Source organism: Peromyscus eremicus, chromosome 1 (assembly GCF_949786415.1).
Source record: "Peromyscus eremicus chromosome 1, PerEre_H2_v1, whole genome shotgun sequence".
Taxonomy (NCBI): domain Eukaryota; kingdom Metazoa; phylum Chordata; class Mammalia; order Rodentia; family Cricetidae; genus Peromyscus; species Peromyscus eremicus.
In genome coordinates, this window is record NC_081416.1 from 2384045 (window position 1) to 2407368 (window position 23324).

General features: G+C 45.3%; 2 protein-coding genes across 4 annotated transcripts in view; one reads left to right on the forward strand and one right to left on the reverse strand.

Moving 5' to 3' along the window:
• Eno4 (enolase 4) overlaps positions 1–17965 on the reverse strand; it is a 32107-nt gene extending 14142 nt beyond the window's left edge. For 2 of the 3 annotated variants that reach the window (XM_059255876.1, XM_059255868.1), the window contains exons 1-4: positions 17725–17965; positions 15696–15824; positions 14080–14270; positions 2251–2393 (exon numbers count right to left, since the gene is read on the reverse strand). In XM_059255876.1, coding sequence (XP_059111859.1) covers positions 2251–2393; positions 14080–14270; positions 15696–15824; positions 17725–17889 — 628 coding nt within the window. In that variant the 5' untranslated portion in view covers positions 17890–17965. Of the gene's footprint in view, positions 1–2250; positions 2394–14079; positions 14271–15695; positions 15825–17215; positions 17629–17724 lie in introns of those variants that run through there. The other variant, XM_059255872.1, reaches the window with a different exon arrangement.
• Hspa12a (heat shock protein family A (Hsp70) member 12A) overlaps positions 17702–23324 on the forward strand; it is a 148024-nt gene continuing 142401 nt past the window's right edge. The window contains exon 1 of the mRNA XM_059255859.1: positions 17702–17890. Coding sequence (XP_059111842.1) covers positions 17888–17890 — 3 coding nt within the window. The 5' untranslated portion in view covers positions 17702–17887. The remainder of the gene's footprint in view (positions 17891–23324) is intronic.

Here is a 23324-nt window from a genome sequence, read left to right on the forward strand (position 1 = left end):
GTGACTGAGTTAGCAACTAGTTGACAGGAAGTAATTACAGAGCATCAGAGGGCATCTGGAAGAGATGCACCAGTATGAGGAGGGGGGATCTGGAGTGGTGCGGCTTAGGACGCACTCTTTAGGGAGACATCAGCAAGGAAAGGAGATCAGCTAGTTGCTACTCAACCTCTCTGAACCAGTGGGTTTTCACCCCCGACTTTGAATCTCGACTCTTATTTACAACTAGAAGGACAGAGATTTAGTTAAAGCCACCCTTAGTGGCAGTCACAGCGCCGGTGCCTGTGCGAACAGAATTCTCACCAGGTTTTGGCCCAAGTGGCTGGCAGGTAACTGCAGAGTTGCAATTGCTGGCTGAAATGGCAGTAGATTACGGCACAGCCACTGTGGTGAAGTTAAAACAATATGATATGTTATAGGAAGTAGATGCAGACTTGATTTAGAGTCTTCGAATTCCAATGCTCTTCTGTGTCACCGTGGTTTCCACGACCTAACATTGAGCACCTCTTCATGGGCCTAACTTGCCGTCCTTTTCTCTACACCCAAAGCTTTGTTCTGTGTTTGGCCACCATCTCTAGTAAAGCCCCACGCCCAACAGTCTACCCAGAATCCTCACCCCTCTTCACTCTGCCAGTTCTCAGCTCCAGTCTCCTGTTCTTCCCCACAGCTACCTGGGTCCTCAGTGGAGAGAAAACACGTAAGCACCCTGCACCTGGTTAGTACAGAGCAAATCCGTCTCCATCTGTCGTTCTTCTCTCCTTAAGCTCTTAGTTCTGAGTCAAAAGCATCTGCCAAGTGAAGCTCATTGGTGGATCCCTCCCATCTGTAGTCAGCAGTGTCCACACCCTCTGGGAAAAGAGGTCTAACACAATAAAATAAAGGCTCTCGTTTTTCATCTCAGTTCCTTCCTAGTCTAGTGTCTTCTTCTTCTTCTTCTTCTTCTTCTTCTTCTTCTTCTTCTTCTTCTTCTTCTTCTTCTTCTTCTTCCTCTTCCTCTTCCTCTTCCTCTTCCTCTTCCTCTTCCTCTTCTTCTTCTTCTTCTTCTTCTTATTATTATTATTATTATATTTTCCAAGACAGGGTTTCTCTGTGTAGCCCTGGCTGTCCTGGATCTCGCTCTTTAGACCAGGCTGGCCTCAGACTCACAGAGATTACCCTGCCTTTGCCTCCTGAGTACTGGGATTAAAGGCGTGGGCCACCACCATCAGGCTAGTGTTTTCTTACTTAATGAAACCCATTTTTCAACTGGGCGTCCAGATGTGCCTGGGGTCATGTTAGCAACTGGCAGTCATGGCAAGTTGAAGGAAACATGGCATGAGTCGTTAGGAGACACAAAGATATGATACCAGGGGCAGCTCTAGTGCTCACACACTGGAGGGGCCGCTGTTGGAAGTGTGGGCAGAGTTCAGATTGATGCTTTAGAAAACAAATGCTAATTGATATGTGAGACCAAAACAGAACAATACACCTTGAAGGTTAAAGTTTCTGTTTGCAGCTAAGACCGTTAAGAATAAGTTCCTGTTTGTCCTGTGTTGAGTCCTTGCAAGTTAAGGTTTCTATTTGTAATTGACAATAAGGCCCTGTTGTAAACTGCAAAACATGTTTTTCAACTACACTAAATTTGCAACCCCATTCACACCATCTATATCCTGACCCTTGTTCCATCCCTTTCACTGTATTTTTCTAACAACGTGTAACAGCCAACTCTCTTGCCCCTGTGAACATCTTACATCTCCTTAAAAGAACCTCAAGAGGCCAGCAGGGGCTGCTCTCTCAAATCTCAGCTTAGGGTGAGACAGCCAGCTAGTCCCAGGTACACCCCAAAATACATCTTGCTTTAATTGGACAATTGTGGATGTGGTCTTTTCCCCTCTTGATTCTCATGTCTCACAGATATGCAATTAGATCACAGAACTTGCCTCTATCAAAGCAGATGCTTTATAATGGGATGGCTTTTTGACTGCCTCTTGGAAACTTTCAGGGAGATGCAAATTCCTTCCCTCCATGCTCCCCACTCCCCCCACTGCCACTGTTTAAGGCATTTTATTCAGTAAGTGCTCACCTATGAATCAGAGCACAGTCATTTTGGTTCTCAAATAAAAACGGAAGGTAAAATGTGATAAAACCTTCACCCAGCACAGCAGTTTCAAGGGAGGTGGATGGCACCTGGTTGGGCACTGCCAGCACCAAAGTCCGGCCTTTCTTCCTAGTACCTTTGCAACTAAAGGTGCTGGAAGATGACAAGCCACTCACCTTGCTTCTGTCCTTTCTTTTTGGTGGGGGGTGGAGGAGGTGGTGGAGGAATTACAGGTGGAGGTGCGTGCACTGGCTCCTCAGAGCTCCTTTCCAGTTCTTTTCTCTCTTTATCTTCTTGTACTTTATTTTCAAAGAATATTCTGAATGGCAGGAAATATAAGACTTTACAATGAGATGTCATTTTTAGAGCTGACCCTGATGTTTCAATAGTATGATTTTTTAAGCTAATGAAGAACAAATTAGCTTTAGTTTCCAAGATTAATAAAAGGTATGATGGTGTTAAAGCCATTTTTCAAGAATCAAATTCTTACCATTTAAATTATTTGAGCTCTTTTTATACTCTCAAAATAAAATTTGAAGACATAATTTGATTAAGGGTTACTGGATTTTCTTTTTACATAAATGACATTAGGAACCAAACCATTTAAGAATCCTTAGTGAAAACAGTGCTGTGAAGATGTCTTTTCCTTTTCCCTGTACCAAGAGACTTATTAAGTGTGTGTGTGCACAGGTGTGTGTGTGCACAGGTGTGTGTGCACAGGTGTGTATGCATATGTGTGTGCACAAGCGGGACACACAATGCAGGCATGGTGGCACCTGTGGTGGGGGTGGTGGTGGACATTCATTCACAACCCAGGCACCACATCTGCTTGGACATAAATTTATTATAATATAAAGAGACAGAAAGATAGAAAGGAGAGAGAGGAAGAGATAGATGAGGGGGCTGGGGGTGCACACCTCACAACAGGAAAAGCAGAAGAGAGAGAGGAAGGGGAGTTTTTCCTTAAAATGAGGCTTTTACGTCAGGACACAGGTGTAGCACAAATCTTAGAAGGTCTTATTAATAAAATCAAACCTGAGGCCAGGTATTGGGGTGAACGTTGAAAGATCAGAGAAGCAGAACATGCCACAGCTACCTCACCTCGCCAGTTCCTCAGCTGGTCCTGTTTCCTCAGACTGGAAGCCTCTGAGTCCTCATCCAAATGGATCTCAGCTGAACTGCTGCTCGAAAGCCTGAATGCTTAACCAGCCAAATGCTTAACTGGCCAAAATGCTTTTAGTTCCTGGTCCTCACGCCTTATATACCTTTCTGCTTTCTGTCATCAGTTCCTGGGATTAAAGGCGTGAGTCACCATGCCTGGCTGTTTCCAGTGTGGCCTTGAACTCACAGAGATCCAGATGGATCTCTGCCTCTGGAATGCTAGGATTAAAGGTGTATGTGCCACCATTTTCTGGCCTCTATGTCTGTCTAGTGGCTGTTCTGTTCTCTGACCCCAGATAAGTTTACTAGGGTACACAATATTTTGGGGAACACAATATCACCACACACAGGGCAGCACCAAGGGGCGGGTCAGAATATTAACATGCACCCCAAGAAAAATTCAAGCTTGCCTAAAATTTGGCTTTAAATTGTAAGAGTGGTTTTATTCTGGCCTTTGGGATGGATTAACATTTTCTGGAGGCCCCAGTGAGATTCAGACCACCCACCCAAATTCTAAACCTGGACCTTGGCTCTGGAACTCCAGGGGCCTGGGGGGCTGCCTCAGCAGGCATGTGTTTTGAGATGTTCCAAGGCTCCAAGGCCGCCTTCAGTTCACCAACTATCAGGTTGAACTTTCATGCTGAGAAAGGCAGCAAGCATCCATGGCGGCCTCCTGGTGCATCATGGTCTGGTCCTGTTTTGTGGGTCCCTATCTGGGATGAGGAGAGGGTTGGATGGGACCCCAATATTCTCCTGTTCAGGGCAAAAAGCTAGACCTGAGGTTCTTGGTTTGTTGTTTGTAGGTCTGGTCTTGTCTCTGGCTTCATTTTTACTGTCCTCTTTCTGCCTCTTGTACTTTCCCTGTTAATTGGTTTATTTTGGACTTGGGGTGACTGAACTATCGGACAGTGTGGGTAATAAGACTAGCAAGCCTAACAGCCCTCTAACCTGTGTTCTAAAGACTTCTGATAAAAAAAAAAACAAAAAACAAAAAAAACTTTACCTTGCTATAGTTAAGGAGGATTATGATTATCCTATCAACAAATGTCTCCTCCAATGTTCTGTGACACTGAATGGCCCACATTGGGGTTGACTGGCCCTCCCAGGGTACTTTTGATTCTCAGACGGCCTGGGCAGAGGTTAATGTCACCCTCAGTAAGCCTGGGTACATCTTGCCTTGGGCTGAAGCAGTTTCCAAACCACCCTCTGATAATCCACAATGAGTAAGGTGGCCAAGCTCTGGCTGTAGCTAGAGTTTTCCTGCCTGGCCCACAGTCAGGACAAATCTCTCTCACCCGCCAGTCCCACAGCCTCTCAGACCGGACCAAGTAAACACAGAGACTTATACTGGTTACAAACTGTATGGCCGTGGCAGGCTTCTTGCTAACTGTTCTTACAGTTTAAATTAATCCATTTCTATAAATCTATACCTTGCCACATGGCTTGTGGCTTACCGGTACTTTACATCTTCCTTGTCCTGATGGCGGCTGGCAGTGTCTCCCTCACCCAGCTTCCTGTTCTCTCAATTCTCCTCTCTGTTAGTCCCGCCTATACTTCCTGCCTGGCCACTGGCCAATCAGTGATTTATTTATTGACCAATCAGCAACACATTTGACATACAGACCATCCCACAGCACTCTGGCTGTCGGCAGATGGACCCTTCAAAGGCCTGTAGCAGAGACCAACAAGCCCCCTCTAAAGACTGTTCTCGGGACTCTCAGGACTCAAAGGAGGAAGAACCCGCCTCCTTCTGAACAACCATCTTCACCCTCTTCTCTTCCCCTCACTTCAGCCTCCACCTCTGCCACCCCAGTCCCCACTACCAAGGCCCCACTCTGCCTCCATCTGCACCTGACCCACTCCACCATCTAGTTTTTCCCTACCTTGGCCTATCTTCCCCACACCCCAGCTCTTCCCTACCTCCCACTGTCTTTTCCCCTCCCCACACCGTCCTCCCAACTCCTCTGATTCTGGTTCTGGGGTGGCTCCTCCTTCAGTTCCTGTTTCCCTATGGCCATTTCCTGACACTTGCTACCTGTGTGCCCCTTTCTCCACCACAGATCTCTACAACTGGAAGAACCAGAACCCCCCTTTCAGCACTAGCCTGATGATTCCATCATTTCTCTAATTGATTCTATCTTTTTCAATCATCTCCCCACATGGAACAACTGCCAGCAGATTCTCTGTACCCTCTTTGCTACTGAAGAAGGGGAATGGATTCTCACAAGAGCAACTGAAGCGCTCCCCAGAATAGCTTCAGTGGCTGACGGCCAGAGGGTAGAGGTGATTAGCCACACTCTGCCAAGAAGGAGACCCCAATGGAACAGAGAGAGAGGTAGGAGGTCACTCAGTGAATACCACCAGGTTCTTCTGGAAAAGATGAAATGGGCAACCAGAAAGTCCACTAATCTACGGTAACAAATGTGAAACAGGGCCCAGATGAGTCACTTTCAGCTTTCCTGGAGTGCCTCCTGACATCTATCAGTTATAAATAGACTCAGAGGACTTGGCAAATCTCAAGGCGATTAACCTGGCCTTTGTTACCCAGCCAGCCCCTGACATATGTAGGAAGATAGAAAAGGTGGATGGGTTTTCAGGAAAGAACGGTCAGAACTATTAGAAATAGCCCTGAAGGTGCTGGGCGGCAGAAACAGCCAAGAAGATCTTCTGATGAAGAAGAGAGGCATGCCCCTGCGGCTGTACTACAAACCTAGGCCACTTTCAACTCTGCCCATACACGCCATGATAAAAGGAGGAGACCTTTACAAAAGGACCGACGTGCCTACTGCAAAGAAATGGGTCATTGGAAAAGTGAATGTCCATGCCAGAAACAGGCAGTCCCCCTCAAGCCCAAGCCAAGCCGAGATACAGAGGACAGCGAGGGTGAGGCTCCTTCCAACTAGGCCCCCAGGAGCCTATGGTAACTGTCACCATAGGGGGCCAACCTGTAAAATTTCTGGTGGACACGGGGGCTACTCATTCAGTATTGCAGAAGTCCCTGGGACCCCATACCAACAAACAATGGAAGTACAGGGGACAACAGGGGATGTCAAAGAATACAAATGGACAACTGGACTGTTAACCTAGCACAAGGAACTGTGACTCATTCTTTTATTGTTATTCCTGAATGCCCCTACCCTTTACTGGGCAGGACCTCTTGAACAAGCTCCAGGTAACAATATCCTTCTCAGGAGACTCTCCTAGGTTACAACTGGGAGGCTCCAGCTCCCGCCACCAAGTCCCGCCAGTCCCAGAGCCCACTTATAAAATAAACACACAAACTCTTACATTATTTAAACTGCTTGGCCATTAGCTCAGGCCTATCATTGTCTAGCTCTCCCTCTTATATTTAGCCCATTTCTATTAATCTTTACTTTGCCACATGGCTCATGGCTTACCGGTACCTTACATCTTCCTTGTCCTCATGGCGGCTGGCAGTGTCTCTCTCCCAGCCTTCCACTTCCCAGAATTCTTTTCCTTGTCCCGCCTATACTTCCTGCCTAGCCAATGGCCAATCAGTGATTTATTTACTGACCAATCAGCAACACACTTGACATACAGACCATCCCACAGCAGCTTTAAGTATAACCTGCCCAATAAGTGAGAAATAGCTTATCCTCCAAAATCCAACCTATTCCCTGAAAGGGGAATGGAAAAAGTTGCTGATCCAGGAAATTCCTACAGTTTGGGCAGAGAGCAATCCTCCTGGCAAAACATGTGCCTCCCATCAGAGTGCAACTAACATCTGGGGCAGTGCCCATTCGGGTCAAGCAGTACCCATCAGTACAGAAGCCAGGGATGGGACTGAGATTCACATCAGGCGCCTCCTTGAAGCAGGCATACTTATTCCTCACCAGTCAGCCTGAAATACCCCCTTGTTGCCTTTCCAAAAGCCTGGAACTTGAGACTTTAGACCACTATGAGACTTGAGGGAAGTGAACAAAAGGGTAGAAAGAAGGCATTTACCCAACTGTTCCAAATCCCTATACTTTGCTCAGTTTATTACCACCAGAGCATAAAGTATACACTGTATTGGACTTAAAAGATGCATTCTTCTCCATCCCTCTGTCAAAATTATGTCAGCCCATCTTCACATGTGAATGGGCTGACCCTGAACTGGGGATATCAGGACAACTAACCTGGACCAGAGTGCCTCAAGGGTTCAAGGGACTCTCCACTGTCTTCGATGAAGCACTCACCCAGGATTCACGTCTCTTACATAGTAAGTCACCCAGAATTCACGTCTCTTACATAGTAAGTACCCCGAGGTAACCTTGTTTCAATGTAGATGGTTTATTATTGGATGAGGAGGACTGTTTGAAGGCCACCAGAGGCCTTTTGGAAACTCTAGCCCAGTTAGGTTATAGAGATTCTGAAATGAAAGCCCAAATTTGCTCACCTTAGGTTACTCACTTGGAATATGAGCTGAGAGAAGGAAAAGACTGTTGTCCCAGGCCCGCATAGCAGTCATACTGCAAATCCCAACTCCAACCACCAGGAAACAAGTTCGGGAATTTCTAGGAGCTGTTGGACACTGCCATCTTTGGATACCTGGGTTTGCTGAAATTGTCAAACCCTTGTACTCTGCTATGGCAGGGGCAACATTCCTTTGGAACGAACTGAGGAACATGCACAGGCCTTTAAGAACTTAAAAGAGGCACTGATAACAGCCCCCACATTAACTCTCCCTGATATCTCCAAGCCCTTTCATCTGTACACCCATGAAAGAAAGGCCATTGCCATGGGGGTCCTGACTCAGACTCTGGGTCCCTGGAAAAGGCCAATAGCTTCCATCTCAAAGAGATTGGATCCTGTAGCCTCTGGGTGGCCCTCTTGCATAAGAGCCATCGAAGCCACTGCAATTCTTGTAAGAGGGGCTGACAAACTCACTTTGGAACGGATTCTAACTGCAACAGCTCCACATACCATAGAAGCCCTGCTGAGAGATGCCACCAATCGGTGGATGTCTAATGCCTGTCTGACCCAGTACCAAGCCCTTCTTTTAAGTACGAACAGACTGACTTTTGGTAAATCATTGGCCATTAATTCCACCACCTGATGATCCTGAGGTGCCCATCCACGACTGCCTAGAGATGCTGATGTCATCCAAGGCATGCGACCTGGCCTGACAGAAGCTCTTCTCACTATCAGAGATGCAGATCGCTATACCAATGGCAGCAGCTTCATTCAAGAAGGAACCGGGTATGCAAGGGCAGCGGTGGTCACAGGCCTGAAAGAGGTCATTTGGGCACAAGTCTTGCCCAGGGGCACATCTGCCCAGAGAGCAGAAATGATTGCTCTGACATAGGCTTTAAGATGGGCTGAAAGAAAAAAGGTGAACATCTACATAGACAGTTGATATGCTTTTGCCACAGTTCACGTTCATGGACAGATATATAAACAGAGGGTCTTATTCACCTCAGAAGGAAAGACTATTACAAATAAACATGAAATTGTCCACTTGCTAGAGGCCATCTGGCTGCCAACTGAACTGACCACTCACTATTCACTGGCCAGGACACCCCAAAGACAAAAGCCCCCAAACTCAGGGTAAGAGGCTGCTCTCAGGGAACCCAAACCCCAGACTGTTCTGGAACTGCCTGTTGTCCCTGAGTCCTTACTCTGCCTCGATGGAGATGTTCCTGAGTATGATCCAGAAGAGATCGAGTCATATTCTAACTTGGGAGCTCAGGAGAGCCACAACAGAAGGTGGATCTTGCCTGATGGGAGAATCTGCATGCCAAAGGTACTGGCCAAAACTGGCTGTCTTGCATCATGCCATGCACTTATCACCTAAGAAAATCTCAGAACTCATCTTCCCTCACATCTGGCTACCTGGACACCGAGAAAAACTTCAGGTCATTTCAGCCCGCTGCCTGACCTGTGCCCAGGTAAATGCAAAGAAGGACATGCTTCTCCCAGGCCAATGGATTCAATGGACAGTACCTGGTGAATTTTGGGAAATGGACTTCACTGAAGTCAAGCCAGGACTGTATGGTTACAAACATCTGCTGGTCTTTGTTGATACCACCACAGGCTGGGTATAGGCCTTTCCATCCTGAACAGAAATGGCCCAAGTGGTAGCTAAAAAATTAATAATGGAAATGGCCTCCCTATGGTGATATTTTATTTGTACTGAAATGTGATTTTATTTGTATGTTAATAAATAAAGTTGCCTGGGGATCAGAGCTAATAGCAAGCCATAGCAGAAGTCTGGCAGTGGTAGCACACACCCTTAATCCTGATCACATGACAGTGATTTGTGTGTTCAAGGATACCACCAGCATGGAGACACACACCTTTAATCTCAATACCAACCATAGAAAATCTGGAGGTCTGTATAGATGGGCAGTGACGAGGAGGTCATGTGGTTGAGTTTACAACCAATGAGAAGGCAGAACAGGAAGTCTATAAGAAGACAGACACACAGGAAGTAGTTCTCTGGCTGAAGAGGACAGCAGCAGCAGTGAAGGGTAAGGTTTTTAGCTCTTAGCTATTGCTCTGACCTCTTGGGCTTTTTAACTCTGCAGTCGGCTCTGTGTTTCTTATTTTAAAAGACCGTTCATCTACACCTCCCCATATCTCTGGTGTCTGACAATGGCCCAGCCTTCACAGCCCAGTTGTCTCAATTGCTCTCTAAGGCTCTTAACATAAATCAGAAACTTTGTTGTATGTATCATCCTCAGAGCTCAGGAAAAATAGAGAGAATGAATAGAGCTTTAAAGGAGGTTTTAACTAAATATACTCTTGAAACTGGTGGTAACTGACCTTTTACCTTATGCCCTTCTCAGGGTCTAATGTACCCCCTACCAAGAAAAGTTGACCCCATATGATGTAGTCTACAGGCAACCACCTCCCATGATCCTTCAGAAACATGCTGGACTGTTATCAGATTGCCCCACTCCAATCTCTGAATCCTTAAAAAGATTGCAATTAACTTTGGATAAGATTCTCCCTCAGGTCCAGGCTGCTCAACCTGTTGGGTACTGCCCACCTGATCACTGTTCCAGCCTGGAGATGCTGTATTAGTCTGCTGCTTCAAAACTGACTGGCTTGAACCTAGATGGAAAGGACCTTACATTGTGATTCTCCAGATGCCTATTGCGGTTAAGTCACTGGTATTTCTCCCTGGATTCATCACTCACACCTCAAGAAGGTACCCGAGGAACCCATAGAAGAGGAGTCCAACCCCCAGAGGTGGAAAGTGACTGAAAAAGGACCATTAAAAATCAAACTTTCTAAGGTTTGACTGTCTAACATAACTTTGTGTTCTTGCTGTTTAAATTTGTATCATGGTTGTCCTATGGCTAACAGTTTTGTTTTCAGCCTATGCAAACAGAACCTAAGAACATCTTGACAGGGGAAATAAAAGACACCCTTATCAGAAGAAACACCCTGTGTAGCACGAATCTTAAAAGGTTCTTATTAATAAAATCAAACCTGAGGCCAGTTATTGTGGTGAATGCTGGAGGATCAGAGAAGCAGAACAAGCCACAGCTACCTCACCTCACCAGTTCCTCAGCTGATCCTGTTTCCTCAGACTGGAAGCTTCTGTGTCCTCATCCCAATGGTTCTCAGCTGAACTGCTGCTCGAAAGCCTGAATGCTTAACCAGCCAAAAGCTTCTAGTTCCTGGTCTTCACACCTTATATACCTTTCTGCTATCTGCCATCACTCCCTGGGATTAAAGGCTCACTTCTTAGGATTAAAGGCATGTGTCACCATGCCTGGCTGTATCCTTGAACACATGGATTTCTGTCTCTGGAATGCTAGGATTAAAGGTGTGTGCTACCACTGCCTATCCTCTGTGTTTAATATTGTGGCTGTCCTGTTCTCTGACCCCAGATAAGTTTATTAGAGTGCACAATATTTTTGGGGAAAACAATACCACCACAACCCTGATATTGTCTTGCCATGCAAAAGATTGCCTTTATCCACCATGGCCCATAGTTTGGACAAAAGAAGATGCCTGTTTGTAGATGCCTGTCTAATTTCAAAAACTACACAAACCAGTTCAGAGAGGAGGTTTGGGAGGAAAATCTCCAGAAGAAAGGATGCGATAAAGTAGTAGAAGCTGTGGCAAAAAAAAAAAAAAAAAAAAACAACCACAGAAGTAAAGTAGTAAAGGGGTCTCATTTTAACTCAAGAAGCCAAAAAAAAAAAAAAAAAAAAAATGCCTTTCAAAGTTTTTCTGCTTGTTTTTGTTTTGTTTTATGAAGGTATGTTTCATCAACCAACTCTGAGGCAAAAAAACAACATGGCATTGCTCATGGTTAAGTAGTAAAACTTAGAAAAGAGGCTGCAGTTGACCTTTGCCTGGCTAAGGGCATTGAAGCCTTCCACCTGCGTAACAGAAAGGTAATTCTAACCCATTACTTGGTGTGGCACTGAGTAACCCTTACTTAGCCCGACTTGGTTCTCTGATTTTAAGAGTTAAAAAATCTGAAGGGCTAAAGGTCTAAGACTTGGTTGTGGCTGGAGGGCAGAATGTAAGCAACAGCCCCGTGTCCACAGGGAACCCTCTGAAGGGCTCAAAGTTGACCTCAAACACAGGGAAAGGAAGTTCTCTGTAACCTGATCTTTATCCTGAGTTCTGAGCAGAAGAGACTGGCTGGCCCTACCTTACACAGGAGAGCGTATTAACAGGAGAAAGTCAGACTTCAGGGAACCTCTGCTGCTTTAACTTGCTTCGGAAACTGTTTCCCCAGTTCTACAGTCTACAGTCCAGCTTCTTATTCTGTGGGTCAAAACTTCCCAAGGGATCATGTAAACAAATGCTAAGGATTGCAAACTATTTGGTAACAGTAAAAGGTTTCTGAACATGTTATTAGTGAAAATTAATTCCAAATCAAACACATAATCAATCTGAGGGGTTTGGGGCAGTACAGCTCACCCTTGTTGCATCGTGTGACTTTGGGTCTGAACACAAATGTGTACTCTGCACTGCCACACAACACCAACGAACCAGCCTGAAACACCTCAGGTTTAAGACTACAGTACATTACAAATTGTAGTATTTTGTTGTATATGTAAGCTTCTTGATCTTATAGAAACATCATGGTTTAATTATGTAAAACAAAAACATTTATTATCTTCCCCAGCAGGTAAATATTGCAGTGTGTCTTTGGGTTGTACTGTTAGAATGTTTGATTTTTAAAATTGCTGCTTCAATTGCTGGCTTAAGTTTCATAAAAAGGTTGTCAAGTGAGAGGGCTAGGAGATGCTTGTCAGTTAAGAGAGTTCTCTTCTAGAGGACCCAGTAGAGTTCCTACCACCTACACCAGTGGTTCTCAACCTGTGGGTCACAATCCCCTCTGGGGGTGTAGAGCCATTCTTTCACTGGGGTTGCCTAAGACCATTAGAAAACACAGATATTTACATGTAACTTCATAACTGTAGCAAAATTATAGTTATGAAGTAGCAACAAAAATAATTTTATGGCTGGGAGTCACCACAACATGAAGAACTATATTAGTTCTTATATTCTGTATCTAAGAAGAATATATATATCTGTATCTAAGAATAATATATATACATATATAATATTCTTATATTAGGGTGGCAGCATTAGGAAAGTTGAGAACCAACACAGTGGCTCACAGCCCACCTATGACCCCAGTTCTGGAGATCCAATGACCTTTTTCTGGTGTCTCTGGGTACCAGGCATACTTGTGGTACACATACATACATGTAAGCAAAACATTCATACATATAAATGAAAATAAATAAAACTTTAAAAGATTTTAAAAGTAAAAAATGTTGTTAAATGAATTTCAGCTTGGGATTAGGATAGAATTTCCAACTATTTCTGATATGGTTATAAACATAATTCTGCCATTTGAATTGTGTATTCTGTGTACTTCTGCAAAGCCGTATACTCAGCTTTGACTATTATAAAATCAAATATTGATCAACTCTGGGGCTGGCAAAATGGCTCAGCAGGCAAGAGCACTTGCCTCCAAGCCTGGTAACCTAAGTTTGACCCCTGGAAGGAGAGCACGCACCCCAGCAAGCTGTCATCTGACCTCTACAAGTGCGCTGCTATGGTCACACGCACACACTCATGCACACACATACAAAATGAATAAATAAAAATACTGATCAACTCTGAAAAAAGTTGAAGGTGCTCTGTGTTCTGCAGTATCAAATATTCAGCTGAGATTCAATTATAAATGTCAAAGTAAATAAACACGTCCATCTCATTAGTGTGCAAATTTGCCTTAGTCCTTAATGAATCGTAAAATTATATACCAAAGAATCATTTTAAATAAGCTTATTTTTATTAGTATATTTGTATGTTTATATACAAATTTTGCTTGTATACAATGTTTGTATAATATTAGTATATTAGTATGTTTGATCTATATATCAATTTTATATATCTATGCATAAAAATTTCTTGGAGTGGGGAGACAGCATAGTGAGTGCTGGCCATGCAAGAATGAAGAACCTAAGCTCAATCTCCAGAACCCATGTAAAACGCCAGGAATGGTGATACAAGCTTGTCAGTTTAGCACTGGGCAGGCAGAAACAAAGGGGGCTTACTGGCCAGCCAATCTAGCTGAATAGGTGAGTTCCAGGTAAGGGATCCCTTGTCTCAAAATACGAGGTGGAGAGTGACAGGAAGATCGTTGGTGTTGAACGCTGGCCTTTAGTGCATGTGCACATGTGTATGCACACGTGCACACACCAACAATTTTTAAATTCCTTGTGTAAAACAGGATTGTAAATGATACACATCTAAGAACCCTGCTCCACAGGGCCTTTTATGGCAGGTCTCCGTGTAAAGAGGTGAGCCAGGCGGTTATACCTGGCCGTCACTATTTTGAAGTGGGAAGCTGTTACCTGAGCCTGTGGTCCACCTCTGCCTGGTTGGAGGGGTTCAGACCCCACAGCTCCTCCGTGATGGATTCATTGACCCACTGCAGAGCCGCGTTCACTGCCTGGTGCCTTTCTGCCTCCTCGGCATCCACTACCTCTGGCAAAGCATTCTCGGAGACTTCAAAGTGAGCAGGTATCACCACGGAACAGATGTACTGACAAGGACAGAACATGTTGCATGTTTTCTCTGCCTCTCTCAGGAGATGGGAAATTGAACTAATCTAGCGTTTAACATTAGTGGTAGCTTATCATCAACTTCAAGGGGGAAAACAATACATAATTTTGGCTATATTTGCATATCCGTTGAAACATTAAGAAACATTAAGAAACTTGACTTCATGAAACATTTCAAATTATTCTCTTGTTAAAATGCTGGTATAAAATCCCCACACTGAATTTTTCCTAACACTACCTCTCCAAAAATGAGCTACAGATTTAATCTTATTATTCTCCTCTCACAGGCTGTGGCAATTTTATTTATAAAAAATAGGTAACAACATGAATTAAACAGTTAAATTGTTTTTAATTTTTAAATTTACTTTTATTTTCTTGAGATAGAATCAATGAAGGGACTCTAGCCTGCTGGAGCATGGCAAACATGGTTCTGGCAGGCCTTACCCTTCTCTCCCATTCCCTTTGCCTTGCCCCAAACCGCTAGATTACATTCCTAAAGCTAGCCACCAAGGTCTCTTCCTTTATTTGGCCACCTCCTCCTGAGGCTAATTAACAAGGTCCAGCTATCAAAGTATTTAAGTCCATCAGTCAAAAGCCCCTTTGGGCTCACCTGATTAGCATGCCCAATTAAACACCTCATCCTAACACTGGTTTCCCCTTTTTACATTTATAAACCGCCATTTGACAACGGGCTATGTCTATCTCCTCTATCCAGAGGTAGTCCTTTTTCCCACTCTGGGACAAATATCTCTCCCCGCTCTCCCTTGTCCTCTACTCCTGTCTTTGTCTCTTATTCCCTGTCCTTTGTCTTTCTGGAACAAAGAACTCTCCTTTGTGCTGAGACCTTGTTCTTGGGGCGTCCTGAGCCAGTACCAGTCCTTACAGTATCAAGTAGCCCAGGCTAGCCTTGAACTCACTATGTATAACAGCAGATAGCCTTGAACTACTGATCCTCCTGGCTCCACCTGCCGAGTGCTGGAATCGCAGGGGTGTGCCACTACATCCAGCTGTTAATATTATTTATACAAATTGTTTTCTTTACTTAAATCATTATTCTACACATCTCAAACACGTAAACCCAAATGTAGATTTATAGAATGTATTGCATCATAATGTCCGAATATTAAAGGTATTTTCATTTCATTTCCTTTTTCCCCCTGGGATTGTTTTCAGGTTAGCATGCCATGTCTTTTATCAAAGTCACACTGATACATAAAACACACTGCATTGTTGATTCTACAATCCGAGCTTATATGAGTACCCATGAATAAACAGCATATGTATGTGGATCTGCTTCACAAATATTGAATTCCAAAACACTAAGTTTTTGCAGTTTAGGTAATTCTTGCTAATAAGTACAGAAATGGGTAGGATACATTAAAGAGAAAATGTGAACTGCTTCATACCTTGGGGAAATTTTGAATGGTGCAGGAGATTTCCACCTGTAGAGTAGGGAGTCCCATTCCATCCAGGATGATTTTCCCCACTATTTTGCATATAGAGGGAGGCTTTGCAAGTTTAGAAAAGTAGTTTGCCTTCAACACACACATAAAATCAAAAATCAGAAAACTGTATTGAATTTATCTTACACAGCCAGGCACATTGACTCTATCCTACAAAACTTCTCTATGTGTGTCCTTCCCGGATCTGGATTAGCCCTACACCTCTGCTGGAACAGCTCATGCTGAGTCCCCCCACACGGGGCAGTGTGTTATATTCTCACCTCTCATCAGGAATGCAGAGACCCATCTTAACCCACAGGCCTTGTGTCCCTCTTTAGCAGGCCTTTCTATAGCAAGTCAACTAACTCCCTGATACTTCTTCCCAAGTTAGGGAAGTTGGTCTCTACAATGCCGCGATACATTCAGATTTAAGAAATCTGAAGGGGGATGATTTTATCCTCCTCATGCATCCCCACAACCAAGCAGGCATCTGGCTTTTTAACAGCAAAAGACGACAGTCTCACCTACCATCAGCCGACGAACACAATGCTACCTCACTAAAAGAGGCCTCTTGGGAATCTTAGTAATTGCAATTTGTCTTAAGTGGCAGAGCATTTGGAAGGGATCCAAGATTGATGTGCCAGGGTTCAGCTCCCTATGGGCAGTACCATCCCTGGGCAGGTTGACCTGGTTGGTATAAGAAAGCGGGCTGCGCAAGCCATGGGTAGCAAACCAGTAAGCTGCATTTCTCCATGGCCTCTTCTTCAATTCCTGCTCAGACTTCGTTCAGTGATGGACTGTGACATGGAAATGTGAGCCAAATAAACACTCTCCTCCCTACGTTGCTTTTGGTCAGAACGTTGTAGAAAAGCAATAGAAAGCAAACTGAGGCGGTCCCTAACCAAGGTATGGGAGATTCCAGAGAGCTGTACAAACCAGTGCCCAGCTGCTAGCAGACTGGGGGTGGGGGAGCCTTACACGTGGAGACAAAAGTGCAAGTTTCTAGCCTTGCACACTAAAGACCTGTGGGACAGGGTTTGGGGTTCTTTTAAATTGGGACTAGACAATGTTAACAGTTCCTTTAGCAAGAGACCTCAGAGACTGAAATCCTTATCAAGCCTTCACTCACCCACTTCACAAATGATGGACCACTGTCACTCAGTGTCCCCTGTGGGGAGGTCACTTAAGTACCCGAGGCACAAATTGTTGTTGTTGTTTGTTTGTTTTTAGAAAGGGGGAATCGGTTTTTATTGTCTTGTTTTAACCTTGCAGAGAGTTTCTAGAGACTGAGAGAACAAAGAGTGGTACCCTAACTGCCTCCCCCAAGCCAGTCTCTTTGCACAGGGCTCCCCTCTCAGCAATAGCTCATCAGCCAACTCAAAGGATTACAGTACAAGGACGCGCCCTAGGAGAGCTCAAGGACGCTAAACCCAGAGCCAAGTGGAAAAGGGGCCTCCGATGAAATCTGCAGTTTAGGTACTCACTGGCTCGTGAAGTTGGGTACCTAGCCAAAGAAAGGTGTATGAGGCATGCAAACCCTGGTGCATAAGCTTGGAATCTGAGAAATTCGGTGGCAGTGGAAGCCAATGCAATGAGGCTCCCGGGTGGGCTGCGGCTACATCACAGCCCAGTCCCTGTCGCTGACAGCAGCCAGGTGAGTTTGGCGTCAGGTCTGGGTTTTAGAAAACCGAAGGCGGGCGGGCTCCTTGGATCGGTAAGAAGCTCGCAGGCTCGGGACAGTTCCCAGCTACAGGGCCGCCCAGTGTCTTCTCGACTCTCGCTTCGGCCTTCGCGCCTCAACTTTCGGTCCCTGCGGGCAGCCAGTCCCAGTTTCCCTGTCCTCAGCCTCCCCGCTGTCACGGAGCAGCGGGCAGAGTCCCCCGGCCCCAGCAGCGCGCAGGCGCGACTCCACGGCGCAAGCGCAGCGCGCTGCCGCAGCGTGGGCCGGCGGGGAGAGGGGCGGGGGAGGAGGGAGCTCGCCGCAGGTCCCTACCAGGTGCCCGTAGACGTCTGCAGGCTGGAGGTAGAAGGTGGAGTTGAGCAGCTCCTCCAGCCTGCGCGGGACGTCGTTCTCCTGGTAGTACGCCATCGCCTGCTGCTTCAGCTTCTGCAGGTCCCTAGTGATCCCACAGCTGCGGCCGCCGCCTTCTTCCCCCATGGTAGGAGACTCAGGGCTTCAGCGGGGTTTCGCCAGGGGGCCCGCCAGCGTCCTTTTGTCGCTAGGCAACGCAACGAGATCCCGACCCCTAGATCTCGCGAGGCTTCCTGCCCTCCGTGGAAAGAACCTTTGCTTTCCGCTCGGGATCTCTCCTTGTCCCATGCGCGCTTCGTCTTTTCCCCGCGCTTCGTTCTCAGTGCTCTCCCAACCTCATTGCTCACTGGTTCTCCGACAGTTTTCCAGATGAGGAAGCATTTAATGATGGTTTGAGTTCATTTTGCAGAAGCTAGGGAGCGGTGCCCGCTACTTTCAGCTGGGGACAGGTGCTCCCCGACTGTTCCAGTTACCAGGGAGAGGGATGCAAGAGCCCAGGGTGCCCTTCCTGAGCCGTGGAGGTCCTAGAAATGTATCCATTCCAACCCATGCAGTGTGCTTGCTGCACGCCTCGTGATCCGCTCAGAAACAGCTTTGCACACCCTTCCGGGGGAGATTACTGAGGGTGAAATCTCTGCGAGGAAAACTCAATGTAGGCAGATGATGTTTTGGAGAGACCCAGGGTGGGGGTGGAGGGTGATGCGGAAGCAGCGCTTGAGAAGGTCCTTGGGTCATGGTCTGTGCAGAGGGCTCCTGTGAGAGTCAGGTATCGTACGCAATGATAGAACTTACTGTGTACTAGACACTTGGGTGGTGCAGGAGGGGGCCGAGACAGACAGGGACAGGGTGCTCCTGTTTTACCGTTGCCTGTTTTATGTTCCCAACAGAAAGCAGGTTGCTTAAAAGTTCTGTGCCTGCATTGCTCATCTGGAAAACGTAATCTTACCTGCTCTGTCTGCTTGCAATCACTTAAAGTAACCCTGAGAGTGAAGAGGCATTTGGGGACAGTTATTTTCCATAGATGTACTGTTGGATGTATGTGAATAAAATACATGATTTTGTAAGTACTGTTACATAACCCAGACCGGCACCTCCCCTCCCCTCCCTGGACTCCCCAAGCGGTCTTTTTTGTTTGTTTGTTTGTTTTGTTCTTCTTTCTGTCTCTCTTGTGTCTCTTTGAGATCGAATCCCTTTCTGTGGTGTGATGGATCATCACACACTTGACCCACCCTCCTGGCTGGCTGCAAGTCCTTTGATGGTGGCAGCAGAGGCTGAGTCATCTTCCTGTCCACTGCAGAGCCGGCTGCTGACAGCTGGGTTTTAAGAGGATCCTTATATAAAATGAGTCCACAGTGTTGCTTTCATGCTTCTGTGTGCCTTTCCTCATAGCCACCCACCTCCAGTTGAAGGCACCTCCTTCCCCCGTCCTGGGCTGTGTGGGTCCTGTGCTTTACATTCTCGCCCCCAGGAGCCTGTTCTTTTTTCTGAACTCCTTGCCCACTTGAATCCTGGACCACAAATCTCATCCCTCATCCCTCAGAGCTGACCCTTTTGGCTTTCTTTTCATTCTTCCTCTGCTCAGCTTAGTTCTCTGGGCTTACCACCTAGATGCAGCAACTGAACTAACTGTATTTCCAGACTCCATTTAATTTTTTTTCTTTTCTTTCTTTCTTTTTAATTGGAGACTTGGTTTTATGAATCCTAGGATGGCCTGAAACTGGCTATGTAGTGGAGGATGACCTTGAACTTCTGGTCTGTCTTCTACCTCCTGAGTTCTGGGATTACAGCTGTGAGCTACCATGCCTGGTTAATTTGGTGCTGAGGATAGAACCCCAGCCTTCTCACATGCCAGGCAAGCACTCTACCAGCTGAGCTATATCCACAGCCCTCATTTAATATTTTAATGGAAGTATTTGGGTTGGGACCACTATGTAATGGGTTCTTCCCTCTCTAACCCACTGGCCTCTATGTTTCATGAGATCAGGGTTTGCACGTCTTATTCAATACTGCATCCACAGCATCAGTACACTCTCTGATAGATTAGATGTTCAGCAAATAGCTATTGGATGAGTGGATAGATTTTGCACATAAAAACCACCAATAAATACTTAACTGACAAATGTTTTAGAGTTGGGTGAATAATAATTACTCTGTTTCAGAAGTGAGAAACAAGGATAGAAACTTACCCTGCAGAAAAGTTGTTAGAGGCTTAGAATACCATTCTGCAAGAGTGGGGCATTTCTAAAAATATAGGCTGGGAAAGATAGAAGTGGTTGGCTGGCCACAGTGGCAAGAGTGACGCATGTTTGATTCTACAAAAAGCGTAAATCCAGGTAGAGAATGATGTAGAAGGGTTAAACAGTAAAGTTGCCATTGGGAAAAGATAGATGAGAAAGAATGTAGAGAAAGGATGAACTTTCTTAGGTGATAGGATGGAGGTTGGAGAACCAAAGACGACTTGAGAGTAGTATAAAGTTTTCAAGAGTAGGATATTGGTGGTGGCACAAGGCCTTTAATCTCAGCACTAAGGAGACAAAGGCGGGCAGAACTCTGAGTTCAAGGCCAGCCTGGTCTACAGAGTGGGTTCTAGGACAGCCAGGGCTACACAGAGAAACCCTGTCTCCAAAAACCAAATCAACAAAATGCAAGAGTAGGATACGTTATGGCCTGGACTTAGAGCGACACGTGCCCTGGGCTCTACACCTGCTGGCCTTGAGTTTGGGAATCCTGGAGAAAAAGGGAAGTCTGAAGACACAGCTAGAAGATGTCTTCATAGTATAACAACTTGGAGAATGGAGATGTGGCAGGAGGGAAGTGGGACACAGTCCTCTTGAAATAGGAGCTAAGTGCTGCAGAAGGAGCAGATTGAGGACACAGGAGGAGGGCAGGAGCCATAAGAGGAAACAGACAAAATGAACTTAGAGCAACCATCCCAAAGGCCAGGGGAGAGGCTTGGTGATGTACCAAGTGTGTGTGCCTGTGCACACACAGGACAATCTGAAGGGATGGTAGTCATGCTGTACTCGGGCAGTGGTTCCCTGGACACTTTTCTCTTTATGTATTAGTAGGATCTAATTTTCTTCAAATGAATTACTTTTATGACTGAAAATTACAGTATGTTGGAGGGAAGAGTATTTAAGTCAAAGCCCAGAGAAGGATTGACTACTAAGAAGGGGTTATTAGTAACTTAGTTGCTTAGACTCCATCTCCTCTAAAATGAATCTGAGTGAAGTCAGAAGCATAAGTCCTTGTCTGTCTGCTTCCTCCATTCAGCTGACAAAGATTTCTTGACTGTTTGCCACGGGCCAGGTACTGTTCCAGGGCACTGAAGTTCTGATGGCATCTCAGCTGCCCTCGCTATCATGAGTCGTCAGTACACTGAAACCAGAGACCTGGAAACTTCCTACACTCGACACTTATTAACAGCCTGTCCGTGTGGCCAGCTTCCAGTCAAAAGATCATTTATTAATACTGCAATTTTATTTTCCACAAGTAAACATTGGGAACATTGGGAGTTTGCAAAAAAATATAACCAGATGTATGCAAATTGTGTACAAACTTCACAACTTTGTTACAATATATTGGTGATTCTTTTTCCATTTCTAATGAGACTAAATGTCTAAGGACTCTTCTACAGCATCAGAACATGAAAGAAGTTGGTGTGAGGTTAATCCTAAAAATACCAAGCTGGAGAGTTGGGGGTGGGAGAGAAGAGAAGGTACCGTGCAGAAGGAGAAGCTCAGAGATGGTGAAGGTGCCTGTCATACACAGAGACAGGATGGGACTGTGCCCACCCTTTAGGAAGAGGATGTGGTACTAGAGAGAGCATGCATACACCAGCACTGTGGATGTCACAGGATCTACGTGTAGAATGGGAGGCAAGAGCAGTTTTGAAATGAGAACACCTGTATTGGGATCCGAGATTTGCCTCTCAGTACACAGAGGTCTGGATTGAATTGATGAGTGTTTTCTAACCCTTTTGAGTATGAAGACACCCCCCCTTTCCTTTTTTTTTGGTTTGTTGAGATAAGAGTTTCTCTGTGTAGCCTTGGCTGTCTTAGAACTCACTATGTAGACCAAACTAGCCTTAAACTCACAGAGATCCCCCTGCCTCTGCCTCTGGAGTGCTGAGATTAAAGGTGTACACCACCACTACCCAGTTATAGACACCCTTTTAATGATAATAACAACACCAATGGAGTGCTCGACTGCCCCACAGGTAATCGTAGCTGTAAACACAGCAGTGCTTTCATAGGCCTTTATAATTCACTTGTAGATGATTTGCACATACAAAAGAGACTGCACAGCTAAGCCTTTACTCTCATGGGGATGTGCTTGGTGTATATTTAGAACTGGGAGCCTCTTGCATAGAGTTCATGGGCCTCCTGGAGACCTCGATTTGAGAACCAGTGAGGCTGTTTTCCTCCTAGACCCCTTCTACTCTGTAGTTGTGATTCAAGAGAAAATATTAGAGATGCATCCACTTGTCTCAACCTGCTAGTTGGAGACCTTTCATAGTGGAAATGAAACGCTTTTCATTTTGCATTTCAAAAAAGAAATCTCTAGCCCATGTCAGTCATTTCATAGATTGATGAGGATGAAGACAAATGTATTTGTTCATTTTTACTTCTCTGTCCTATCCAACACCTCTATTTAGATCAGAACCTATTTGCCACGACTTTAATGTTCAAGAGTGATTGTTTAGATGCAACTTGGGGGCTGCTATCAAGTGCTTGTTAATTCTTTTTTCCTGCATTTGACATCTGTGTTGAAAATCATTTTCACAGGGAACGAATGAACGTGACTGCAGGTGTCTTTAATCACAGACTCCTAGAAACTAGAGACAATGCATGGAAAATGGGAGGAGTAACACCTTCCTCCCTTGGTTGTCAAAGCTGAGAAGTAGGGTTGCCAAACTATAAACACCTGAAAACGAATGCTAAGTAAGGTAGGAATGATTGACTAATAAAAAAGCTTCTCGAATTTTATTTTTATTTACCAATGCGCCCTGGCAGGAGTCATTATCACTACAGTAGTAACAACAAAACTCCCAGCAGCAGCTCCAGACATCAACCCTCTTGAGTTTGCAAACCAATGTCGAAATATAGGTGACTGGCCAGAGTTCACACAGTTCCTGCAGAGCAGGAGTGAAACCTGAATGCAGGTCTTACTGACTCTGGTACCCATTCCTTTCCCATCATGCACCATTCCCATTACCATAGGTTCTGTTCTCTCATGGTAGCTCTTGCTGGTCTTCAGTGCCCCCTCCATGGCACAGTCAGATGAATAACTCACATTGAAGTCTTCGAAGACACAGGGTAAATCTTCTAGCTCTCTCGATGACTAGTTCCTGTTTTGACTATCACACTGGAGCCACCTGTAGATTCTACTTGTCTAAGCACCATTAGAATTTAAACACTCGAAAGAGGCATGTTGGAAAATGCTAATTATGCCCTTCCCCAGGTCTAAATTTAAACATTCTCCAGGTCTAAATCATACTCATGTATGAGACTCATGCAGAAGTATTTTTAAAATACTCAGTTACAGCCAGGGTTAAGAAG